The sequence below is a fragment of the Monodelphis domestica genome, chromosome 2 (genome assembly GCF_027887165.1).
Source record: "Monodelphis domestica isolate mMonDom1 chromosome 2, mMonDom1.pri, whole genome shotgun sequence".
Classification (NCBI taxonomy): domain Eukaryota; kingdom Metazoa; phylum Chordata; class Mammalia; order Didelphimorphia; family Didelphidae; genus Monodelphis; species Monodelphis domestica.
The window spans coordinates 301,696,754-301,709,629 of NC_077228.1; the positions used below are offsets into that span (position 1 = coordinate 301,696,754).

A 12,876-nucleotide genomic window follows, 5' to 3' on the forward strand; every position below is an offset into this window, starting at 1 on the left:
GCTTCAAACTCCAATTTTTTCTCAAGCCAGCTTCTCTACTTCTTATTTCTAAAGTAATATAACAAGACTTCATTTCTATTATCATCCTTATACTAGCCAGTGTTATGATAAAAATGGGGGACCAGATCAACTGAGATTTTCACAAGTTATCTTTGACACATTTTTTTAGTAGACCTCTGTTTGAAATTCATTCCTGTACTTGGTGAAGGACAACATGAACTTTGGAAAGATCTACTATGAAACCTAATTATGTATTTAATCTGTGTTTTATATTCTGAAAGTTTGAATGACAAGGCCACCCATCCAGTAACTTATTTATTTTTCAAACTTTGTATATGATTTGCCTGACTTCTCTAGCCTTTATTGCAACTTTAGTTATTCCTGAGTTTTTGTATTTTCTTTTTTTCTCCTTCATTTTCAATGACATCAGAGACAAAAATCTCTCATCACACACACAAAATCAAAATGATCCACATATATTTATTTAATTCTTATTGAACATAGCTTTAATGATGATGAAAAGGTTACATAATATTGCATAAATTTTATTTTGTAGTACTAGAGTCATATAAAAATAGATTTTTTTGGTGAAAATTTACCAAATAAATTAATTTTATTTCAGGCATACCAACCTAACCATTTTGGAAGGTCATTCATAATTATTCTAGAGCTTGGTAAACTTTATTAGTCTAGCAGAGACTTATTCCCCTTAGCTTAGGCAGATTCATGGAGGAAATTATATGAATTAATTTCATTATAACTAGAAAAAATACATAAAGTTGAAATGGCTTAAGTTTTTTCCATCTAGGTGCTTTTCTGAGTTTTAAAGAAGTAATTGGCCAGTTCAGAAAGTAAAGAATCGATCTATTTATGCTTACATATTTCTGGGGAATTACTTATTTACACTCATATTGACAAATGCATGACTGGTAATAATTCACACAACTTTTACTATCATCCCTTATCTTCTAATTGCAGTAAGCTTATAACATTCCACCACTTCCTAATTAGAACCTAAAATAAATGACTCTGAGGTTACTGAGCACATCACAACTCACAACCATTCTTTAATACAGTAGATTGAAAAAACAAAACAAAACAAAAACACTGCATTCAATGACTTTGGCCAATGCTTTCCAGTTCTTTTAAAAAAAATAAAGGCTCAGCAACAAATCTTTTCTCTTCATCCTGAAATTCCCCAGAACACTTTGCATTTTTTTGTGCTTATCCTATTTACTTGACTTTATAATCAACCATATATTTTCCCATCTTTTTTGATTGATTAGATTGCAAGATTCTTAAGGGTAAGGATTTAACATTAGCTTTTTATACACCTAACCCTCTTCGATGTCCTCCCTCCTCCCTGTAAATCCTATTCCCCTCTCCCTTGAAATCCCACCAATATCCTTATAGGCTTGCTGCTTAAGAAATAATGAATCCAGTGGACCCAAGGAAGGTAACTAGATATTAAATAGCATTACTAACAATGTAATTGTTAATCCATCCATTGATTCCTTGATTCTGATAATTTCCCATGCTTCATGATGGTGGCTTCTCTCTTCTGTCTCCCACCCAGTCAAAGAGAGGAGAACTTAAAATTTATCTTTTCATGTCAAATGATTTTGCTTTCTATGTATGTACTCAAATGTTCCCTCTCCCCTCGCCCCAGCCTAAACTGCTAGTTTTCTAAAAATATAAGTACTTTTCATGAAGTGAGTAAAAGGAAGTCTTTAACTGATTGACCCCTTAACATCTGACAACATAACTGAATGAAGGGTTAAGTCAAAATTAAAATGAAGCAATTTCCAGTTGGCAAATTTAAAAAAAGAAACCTCAAATCATCCTGAGAGCACTGTATTAAAAGTGTTAAGTTTTTTAAAGCTTAATACCTAATAAATAAAACATACACTTTTTGTTCTACATTTTTATGCAGCTTTCAAAAAATAGGTTGGAAAGAAAAAGTGACAAATACTAACCTGCTCTCTCCAAAGAGGTTCTATATTATAACTTTCAACACCTGAGAGTTCAATTTATGCAACAGCTTCCTGCTTGCTCTTAAGTAAGTCATTACAGCATTCCAATTCACAATTGTCTTGATTTCAGCAAGCATGATACAGGATAATGATACACTGGGAAACTGCAAAGTATAGCTATGGAAGCTTTTTTCATTCTTCATACTGGCAATTTGTAAACTGAGGAATTAGTACTTTAATATGGCTTATCCAACTCAAATGTATCTCAATTTTCATCACAGAAACAAATCGCCACAAACTTTCTTTCCCACATTTATCTATCTAATCTATTATCACACATTCACAGGTGAATGAACTTCACTTTCACAATCTTTCCTTATTCCCTTCTTACATGTTTACAACCATACAAGACGCGAGTCTTCTTTTATTCCAAGCCCATGAAGCCTATTCTGGATACAAGGATCCCTTCAAGTCAGTGGAATCTGTCTCCATTGGCATGCATTAGGGAATCTTCTTAACATACCTCACATCGAATAGCTTTTCCTATCTTTGAGTCTGTCAGCAGTAAGTACCCTCAGGTTTTACTTAAATACCTGTCATTGGATCCACCAGGAATTCTAGAATAGACAAGATAGTCTCCTCATAAAAGCTATCATAGGTCTTGCTGAAACAACTTGTTGAAAAGTGAAATCTTTGTCACTGATTGAAAATACCTGGGGCAAGAACTTTTTCATGATGCTCCAGTAGAGCACTGAGGCTGGAATCAGGAAAAGTTGAAATCCAGCCCCAGATACTTCTTAGCTGTGTGATCCTGGACAAGCCACTCCATCTCTGATTGTCTGACAAAAAGAGAAGAAGATGGCAAACCACTCTAGTAACCTTGCCACATTATGGCTAGTTATGGTTCAGAGGGTCACAAAGTCTGACATGACTGAATGACTCAACAACAACAACAACAAAATAGCATCACAAATATTTTCAAGGAGAACATTTGTGGTCAAAATTTCTCGGGCTCTGAGTAAGTTATAATGTTTGAGGTAGGTATTTAGAAGGACTTGAGGCTAATCACTGTATTTCCAGCTATGATATTTATTTGAGGGATGACTCTGAACTTTCGTCAAAATCCAAGCAGTTATACAATCGAGATAATTATTTGCTGATAGAATTGAGGGTGGAAATTATGGTGGAGGTGGGGTATTGGTATCTCTAGTACCTAACTCAATGCCTTGGCATATCATAAGGATTTAATAAATGCTTGTTGACTTATGGGATGGAGATCAATTGGCTTGGACTGGGATGATTAAGGCTCTCCTAAGAAGCACACTATCATTGACTTCACTGTTATTTGTTTTTCTCCTGAGATCTTTTGAAGGTATTATTTGTGGAGAGAGAGAGAGAGCCTAGGGAAGGAATCTGTTGCTGGAGCTTTGAGATGTTTAACAACCCACTTGATTGAGCCATAGTTGTGAGATGTCATTACTTTAATGTGTCCCATTGTTTCAAGCTCTATCACAAGCACTAGCACAGTGCTAACTCCAGAAAATTCCCATTTCTTCCATCATGGCCATGACTGCTAAGAGGAAATGTTGATATGGGATGAACCATGTGTGATCTTAAAGCTTTTTAGATAACTTAGCTTGTTCAACAAGACTGATTCTCATGTTGTTTTATAACTCAGCCCTGGCAGCCAAGTTGCCAAGGGAGCAGAGCTCTCTTTGAAGTCAAGGGGAATTGTGTTTAGAGAGGTTTCCCATGGCTACTATGGGGGGAGGGAAGGTTGGGAGAGTCAGGGAGGGAGAACTGGAGCCAATCTGCTTGGTGGTGACATTCTTTCTGAATGTAGACGTATTCTTAAAATCACAAACCCCTCTTCAGGTATATCAGGAATACTTACAGCTTTGACTCTGGTGTATGTTGAAAGATTAAAATACCATAAAGTGACATTATAAAATTAACCCAAGGAAATTGAAAGTATAAACCTGTTTTCCCAGTTTGAGGAAATAAAAACCCCACCAGAACAGAAATACCACAATTTTCAGCCATAATCCAATATAAGATGGGTCAAGGATGAATGAAAACAGAATTAGAATTTTTCCATATACCTCATATTTAACCCTCTAAGTGTTTCTTTTGTTTTTTATTACAGATCGCTCAAAATTAAAGAGTGTTTTCTTTCCAAAACAATGAAAGTAGAATCCTGTGCACATTCCCACCTGAACAATGAATAATAGGAAAATGTATATCAATTGGCTACAATTTGTCTTTTTTGGATGATTTAGAGTTTGGCAATTATAAAAGTAAAAGGGATGATATACAGTAGACAGTTTCTATCTTGATTCACAAAGCAAATATGGGGTAGAGGTAACTAGGGAGCTAGGGTATCACAGTGGATAGGGTGTCAGACCTCCTGAGTTCAAATCTGGCCTCAGACCTTGGGCAAATTTTCCTCATCTGTTAAATGAGCTGGAGAATTAAATGGCAAACTACTCTAGTATCTGCTAAGAAAATCATTTGGGGTTATGAAGAGTTGGGCATGACTAAAAATTACTGAACTAGGCATATACATTAAAATGGTGATGAACAGTTTTTAATATTTCTTCATGAAATATGTCTGTTTTTCATTCAGAAGTCAAATGGAGCAGTGCAATTAGGGACTCAAAAGAAGAAGGATAGTATTTCACTGTTAAAGCCAGAGTTTAAGAGCGGCACTATAGTTTAAGGACATTCATAAGCTGGAGTGTCTACAGAAGCACAAGCAAGACTGTGTGAAGGGCCTTGAATCCATATCTTATGAGAATTGGTCAATGGACACTGGACATTTAGCTTGGTTAAGAGAATACTCAAGGAGAACAGTGATAGCTGTGGTTAAATATTTGCAGGGTTGGCATATTTGGAGAGGGATTAGAGCTGTTCTGTTTGGCTCCAGAGGGCAGAAACAGAAACGACAAATGTAAGTTATGAACAAGCAAAATTTAGATTTGATATCGAGAAAACTTTCTAACAATGTCTCTGAACAGAGACTGGATGACTATCTGTCATTTTTATTATACTGATGATTCCTTCTGGATTCATATAGAAGTCCTTCGAGTTGCTATGCTTTATGTATATAGCATCAAAACCCAAAGCAATCTAGAGTTTATAGTCATTTTTCATATGTGTTAAAGAGAGGTCAGTATAGTTTAAAAGGACCAGAGAAAAGGAAGAAAAGTATTAAATGAAGAGATTTTCATCTAAGTAGTAAATTGAAAAGTTTATTAAGACTCAAGAATAGTGTAACTTAGGGTCTTGCCATCATACAAATGAAAGGCAGGAAAAATTAGCAGCCATAGAGGATATAGAACATAGGGAGGGACACAGTGAATGGCACTTTAAAATATTATTTCTTTTAATTTATTTAAATTACATTTGAAATGTATTTTATTAGATATTTTAAGATAATATTTATACATGCATTTCTTTTCCTCTTTTTTTTAAACCTTTACTTTCTGCCAATCCTAAGTATCAGTTCTAAGACAGAAGCATGGCAAGGATTAACAAATAGTGGACCTGATTTTTAAACCTTGCTCTGGGAATAGAGAAGCTTTGATCTAGTTCTAATGGGCAGAATTAAAAAATAGGTATAGGAAGTGATCTTTATGGAAAATTAACCACTCATAATTCCCTGAAAAAATGAGGGAATAATAAAACTGGACTGAATTTTAACCTTATTTTGGTCAGTGATGAATTCTAATGTTTCAGATTACTGACACTATTATATATACCTCCAGTATTATGAGTTGTCTATTTGCCAAAGAATAACTAGATGGACTGCCTTCATGTTTGGAGGATTAACAATAGGATTTGTGACTCACTTGTCAAATTTTGCCTTGTGAATAAATAGAAAAACCTCTCATTCTATAATTAGAACTGCTGTACTAACAAAGTCATAGAAACAGAGGTTGGAACTGTTATTTCACTGATATAGGAAAGTCCTTGGTGAGGGATCCTTCAACGAATGCAAATCAATACCTTCTCTAGAATTTATAGACTCAGAGAGTGGATTAGAGAACTGAGAATTTAAGTGACTTGCTCAGTCTACCTGACCAACATGTTTCAGAGGTGGAACTTGAACTCAGGCTTCCATATTGCTTCTTTGACCAATTGATCCCAATGTATAAATGGCTGGTGTTAAATTCTTTTCTGAGAACAGGTTTTGCTACTTAGGGAGGAAGATATTGTGCCACAGGCCCCCAAATGGAGGAAAGGACTCATAAAGGCACATTCAAGAGCATCAAAGTCAAATTTTGTTTCTGATTTTGTCTGAGCTAGCCTTGATTAAGGATCCTGGCTCTTTTCCTATAAGACTCCATTCTAAGGGATGGGTAATAGAGCCAGGTTGAGGTTGTTTGTTAAGCTTTCTTTCTTTCTCTCTCTTTTTTTTTTAACATAGACTGCCTTAGGATATCCATTACCTAGCTATAACTAAGAAAATAAAACCACACTTCAATTATGACCAAATTGTCTCAAGTTGTTTTAGAAATAAATGACTGGAAAGAAGATGGGAGGGCAGTAAGAGGGCAAACCAATTCCCCCCTCCAATGATCTTAAAAGTGTCATATGCACAATTGAAATGACTGAGAATGAATTTTACCCAAGAATGAATTTCTTGCTTCCATGGGAGTCCTGTAGGTATGAGCATTTGTTTTCTATCTAATGTGTAACAAAGTACTGAGTGATAATATGAAATATGCATACCGGTAAAGGATGTATTTTAAAGTATTACAGAACTGGATCTATTCTATGCAGGTCCGTAATGTAAACGTAAGCAAGATTATTCTTAAACTTTAATGTAAAGTCAAAACTGAATTGGAAAATTCACACACTTCCAGGAGAAAAGCAACAAACCCAGACTTAGGTGCCACCCAGCGGTCATTGTTGGGAACTGCTGCCTCTTTACTATGGCTGAAGTCTTGGTCTTCCATTCAAAATTCCACTTGTGAAGGAAGTCCGCAGGCAAGCCACTATAGGCGATTAGATGATATCCGGGTTTTTAAAATCTCCTGGCGTGGGATCATGGTTTTATAGTTGGAAGGTAAATTGCAGGTCATTATTATTATTCATTAGAACATAAGAGGGTGGGGACTATCTTTTGCCTCTTTTTGTATCACTAGTGCTTAGCACAGCTCCCAGCACATAGCAGGCACTTACTTAATAACTGTTTACTGAATAGAATAGAATCTCGAATGAGATATCTATAAAGGGTATAGTGTCTGGCACATAGTAGGCACTTAATAAATGTTTACTGAATTGAATCTCAAATGAGATATTTAGAAAGCCCATAGCACAGTGCTGCTTGGCACATTGTAGGTGCTCTTTCCCTTCCCCCTCACCTTAACCAACTCCCTTCATTTTACAGATGAGGAAACTATATGATGAGACCCAGATCTCAGGTGTATTCAGTAACTCGCCCAAAGTCATACAGTGGCAAAGTTGGGATGCGAACCCAGGGGCTCTGACTCCATATAACTGCGCTGTCCGGTCTCCTACTTGGTTCCATTATATTTTAAAATACAATCTTCTTAGGGGAAGTTTATATACTACTCTTTGTGGTTATCCAACCCTCTTCCCGCCCCCCCCCCCAAAAAAAAAAAAAAAACCCAAGTGACCAAGGAGTTAAATACATAGCTATACAAATGCATCTTTTCAATCTTACTACATTTAAATGCTGACTGGTACAGAGGACACTGAGCTAGCCCTAGATTCCCGGGTCATATTGTTAGGCATAGAAATGGTACAGCAAGAAACTCCCACAGTTGCTTCGGGCAACTCATCTTCCTCAATCCATTCATTAAGGTCAGGATTGAAGCACTGAATGCACTTCTTGTATTTCTTTTCTATTTCGTTCCAGCCTCCCACCAAGTAAATCCTACCATTGAGGGTGGAAGCCCCGGCTGTGCTGACACCTGTCTGAAGAGGAGCGACGTAACTCCACTGACCAGTATAAGGATTGTAGCACTCCACGGGAATCACATCCACCCTTTCCCCTCTGGGCCCTACCTGGCTCCCCCCCATAACATAGACCCTCTCGCTAAGAGCGATGGCACAGTGCCAGCCTCGTGGAGTGCTAAGGATAGACTTATCCTGCCAGTCATCGCTAGCTGGGTCATACATACATACTGAACGAGAATAAGCGCTATTGATATAGCCTCCCGTCACTAGGATCTTGCCATCCACCACTGCACTGGCGTGGCAACACCTTGCCACCTCCAGAGACTTCTTCATCTGCCACTGGTTGGTGGAAGGCACGTAGCATTCAATGGAAGACAGACAGCCTTCAGAGTTACGGCCACCTACTGCAAAAAGGAGCCCGTTGAAAACATTCAGGCTGAAATGAGTGCGTTTCTGATTCATGTTTGCCAGGTGGATCCAAGTATTGAAACGGGGGTCATATCTAGAAATGGTAAAGACATTGAGTTACTCTTCTTGGCGGCTTCTGGGAAATTTAAGCTAATTTTTATTTATTTATTTAAACGACAACTACAACAACCCCTTACAGAAGGATTGATTCCAAGGCAGAAGAAGAGTGGTAAGGGCTAGGCAATGGGGGTTAAGTGTGTTGCCCAGGATCTCACAGCTGGGAAGTGTCTGAGGCCAGATTTGAACCTAGGACCTTCCATCTCTAGGCCTGGCTCTCAATCCACTGAGACACCTAGCTGCCCTCTTAAGCTAATTTTTAAACCTTATTGGACTAATCCTAATAATATCCATGGAAAAGAGACTAAGGAAAGAGTCCGTTGTATTGATTTCTCTTCATACTATGGACTGTCTACTCCATTAAAAAACAAATTGTGACGCCAGAAAAAGATAATCAACAAATATCTTGTAAAGAAAATTTTAAGATATTAGCAGAATGTAGAGCAGCAATGTATCTCAGGGATTGTGAAATCCAGGCATTTCATTTTACAGATGAAGAAACCGAAGCCTGAGACGGTTAACTTGCCTAAAGTCACAAATATATTAAGCAGCAAAGGTGGCTTTGGGACCTGAATCCAGGTCCTTTTTTCCCTTTTAATCAATACAGTGCATTATCTGCTCCATCAATGACGAGTTATGAGACTTGCATTTTTTTGGATATATAGCTCTAGATTTAGGGTTGTATTCAGCAGATTTTTTTTTTCCTCATTGGTTGCCAATAGAACCCTGTGAACTCCTCAGTTCCATAGACACCTGAGAGAAGAGTTTGGACAAAAGTTGATGGCTAGTTCACCTTTTATAGTGATAATGCAGACTACTTAAGAAAGGGATGTTTGTGGGGTTTCAGGGAGAGATTAGATATTTATGGGGGACCGAAAGAAGACATCATCTTCCACCTTTGCCTTCATCTTATATCCCCACAAACATCCACCCATCCATAGCCAATTATCTACCTCCCTTTCACCCCTTCACTTCTCATCAAGATGGAAGATGTGCTTGGGATGTCATTTTTCAGTATCAGAACTTTTTATTCTTACTCTGTTCCTTACAATGTCCTGGTCTTTTAACTAGTTTGATACTGCTGCTGTAAACTTTGAAAAAGAGAGAATTAAATGTTACTTCTCTTATTCTTTATCTTTAGTTTATAAGGTCATTTTGATTTTAAGATATCTTTTCTGGTCATTTAATCAGTGATTTAGAGGGGCAAATATGTAATTGTATTGAATATTATATACCAGGAAAGACAACAGTGTGAGCCACAAACTCTGCCCCCTCCCCTTTTTGGTCACCTATATAGCAGTGGTTGGCACAAAATTAATATAGATGTAGAAATCACCTCTACATTCTAATATTTACCTTTGCCCAATAATAAAATCCTGTATACATACAGACAGATGCTCATTAAGTAAAAAAGAAACACAAAGATAGAACAAAATATTTTTCAAAGAATAATTTCTTCTTTTGTAATTGCCACCATTTAGGAAGAATAGATCTTCAAAGATACTTTTTTGTATGATCTAACTAGGCCTGAAGAGAAACACATTGTCTCTGAAAGTTCAAGGAGATGAAATTGCCCCATCCCTGCCCACATTCTCCCTACCTCCCCCATGCTGTCCCTCTGCCCTCCCTCAACCCCAAGCATACAAAACCAAGGGGATCCCTAGGAGAACATCATGTCGGTTGAACCCCTAGGAAGCTACAGAAACTTGGACAATAGGGTTGGTTCCTGGGAATTCCCACGGACATTAGAACCTCATGGACGTTCTATGTCTAAAACGACTGCCCATTCTTTCACTCATCATCTATCTGATGCAATCAGTATTCTGCTTTGGAAGAATTTCCATTGGTGTGGCCACTGGCAACCTCAGACTGCAAGAATTCAGGTTACAAACTCTTCCAGGAAATACCAACTGGTCAGAGACACAATCCTCCCCAAGTGTGCTCACCTGTTATGTGAAACATTCTTGGGCTTGCTTCCTATACTGAGAAGAGCAGTGTCTGTTTGGAAACCCCTCCTCCCCCGGCTTTATTTTTCTTTCGACAGTACCTCTTGATTTTGCAGAGATACTAATGTTCACACATGATTTGCTGAACATGAGATTTAAATGAAAGGATAATGGGAAGATACTTGTCTTCATTCTCTGAATAACCGTGTGATGAATGGATGCCTATAAAAGAATTTGTGCTTTTCTCTATACTTTTGCTACAATCTACTTATTCCTTCATATAAGTCTTAGAAATTAACTTAAATGGTAATTATTCCAACTTTCCCCCTGTTATTAATCAATCATTTGACAAGCATTTAGGGAACCCCTATTATTATTGCTAGATGCAAGATGCATCAGTTATGCATGTGGTAGAGTGAGCTGTCATGTAAAATAGGCAGCTAGTAGAGTTGGAAATACCTGGGTTCCAATCTGGCCTCAGAGAGTTCCTAGCTGCGTGACCCTGGGCAAGTCACTTAACCCCAATTACCTAGCCTTTACAATTCTTCTGTCTTAGAATTGATACCACAGAGGGCAGTGGGGGTGGCTCAGTGGATTGAGAGCCAGGCTTAGAGCCCAGAGGTCCTAGGTTCAAATCTAGCCTCAGACACTTCTTAACTGTGTGACCCTGGGCAAGTCATTTGACCTCCATTGCCTAGCCCTTACCACTCTTCTGCCTTGGAACCAATACACAGTATTGATTCCAAAATGGAAGGTAAGGGTTAAAAATAAAAAAAGAATTGATATTACAATAGAAGGTAAGGGTTTAAAAAAAAATAAAACATTAACAACAATGTCTCAAGAGTTTTCTTCCTAATGTATTAATTCATGTATTCAGCTCTGACTTTCCTCATAGAATCTATCTGTTCTGTTAGCCCTGGACCAATTTCTTTCCTTCTCCGATTCTATAAACTGAAATAGCACCCCTCCCTGCTCCTACCCATGGCTAGTGTACTCCCAAATAAGGACCATTTCTCTCAAATATTGACCTTTTCATTTCCTAATGAGAGATCATTTACCTGCAGAAATTGCTAACTGCATGCTTGGCTTGGTTCCTTGCATCATTCTGGTCTTCACCACCAGCCACATAAAGAAATCCATCCATCACAGTCACACACTGATTAAAACTCTTGGCGGGCATTTCAGTAAGCTTGCTCCATCCATTCTCAGGGTCCCTGTATAAGACATCTCTACTAAGGGACTTTTCCGTGAGAGCGGGCCGTCCCCCAACAGTGACTAGAACTCGGAAGCCCCCTCGGATTCTCGTGCGCCTAGACTGCAATGTGTTTTGGTGGTAGGGAAGCAGGTGATAATTCATGGCATCCACAAGAAGCTTGTGACAATCTGCATCTTGCATCATCCTGGGTACGGACTGAACATAGTTGACTAGGTCTTGAGCAGAGATGGTACCAAAGCGAATATTGCTCAAGAGATCAGCAGCATATTTCACTCTCTTTTGGTCGAATTCTAACCATTTGGTTGCAATCTGGAATGCGACTACTTCTGAAGGCAGCTGTAGGTCATCATCCACCAGCAGTTCATTGATCTGCTCAAAAGTGAGCTTGAGGAACTGGTCAGTTTCTGAAAACTCAATGAAGTTGTCCCGGATAAATTTCTGGGCGGCTGCTTTAGTGGTTTTTAGATTATAGGTTTCTGCTATGTTAGCAACATACATACAATTCTCAACACTGATTTCTCGTATCAGAAAGTCACTGCACATCTTCACAAGGGTATGAATCTGAAGGTAGGCAGCAGCAGAAATGATGCTTCCTATTGTATATAAGGAAAGAGTCAGCTTTCCAGTATAAGCATATGCAATCACAGTAGCCAGGCCAACTGGTGAGACATCATTAAGGTCCACTCTTTGAGTGGCAGGGTCCTTCTTTAATATGTTATAAAAATAGTCACTACAGGAAGCCATCACCGACTTGTGAACATTGAAGGATTTGGTTTTGGTACCAATGACTAAGTCACAAAGGAAATTCTCCTGCCTCATTTTGCTTAATCCTTCTAAGAGGTTGGGTCCATATGAGGCATCAGTCACTTCTGATGAGATGCAATTCAATACATTGCCTCCTTCTAAGAAACTGTTTAAGGCATTCAGTTTGTTGAGTGGGCTGTCTTCCACAATTATCGTCATCTCATTGACCTCTCCTTTGTTCTTTTTAATGGTCTTCTTTTTGGGCGCCATGACTGCAACAAGATGTCACAGGCAAGAGCTTGCTAAACAATGACAACAACAGAATATGATAAAATACATAGATTCAGTTTGGTCATTAAAAATTTCACCTGTAGATAATGTAGTAACATGATTCCCCCTCCATTTTCAGTAAGGTATATGCCAACTTACAAGTGTTATGGTTTAAATTCACAGATGTACCTGGGTACCAAGTATGATTTGTAGGAACTATGGGATTTTGTAATGAGTGAGAGAAGGTAGGAAGGCATATCTGTGTACAAAACCC

The 12,876-nt window shown here is 38.1% G+C and overlaps 1 protein-coding gene across 3 annotated transcripts in view; it reads right to left on the reverse strand.

Annotated features, from left to right (window-relative positions):
- Positions 1-460: 460 nt before the first annotated feature.
- The window catches only part of KLHL31 (kelch like family member 31), a 28,916-nt gene continuing 16,500 nt past the window's right edge, over positions 461-12,876 (reverse strand). For all 3 annotated transcript variants that reach the window (XM_056818407.1, XM_056818406.1, XM_001364532.4), the window contains 2 exons: positions 11,431-12,634; positions 461-8,403 (listed from right to left, as the gene is read on the reverse strand). In XM_056818407.1, coding sequence (XP_056674385.1) covers positions 7,671-8,403; positions 11,431-12,602 — 1,905 coding nt within the window. In that variant the 5' untranslated portion in view covers positions 12,603-12,634 and the 3' untranslated portion in view covers positions 461-7,670. The remainder of the gene's footprint in view (positions 8,404-11,430; positions 12,635-12,876) is intronic.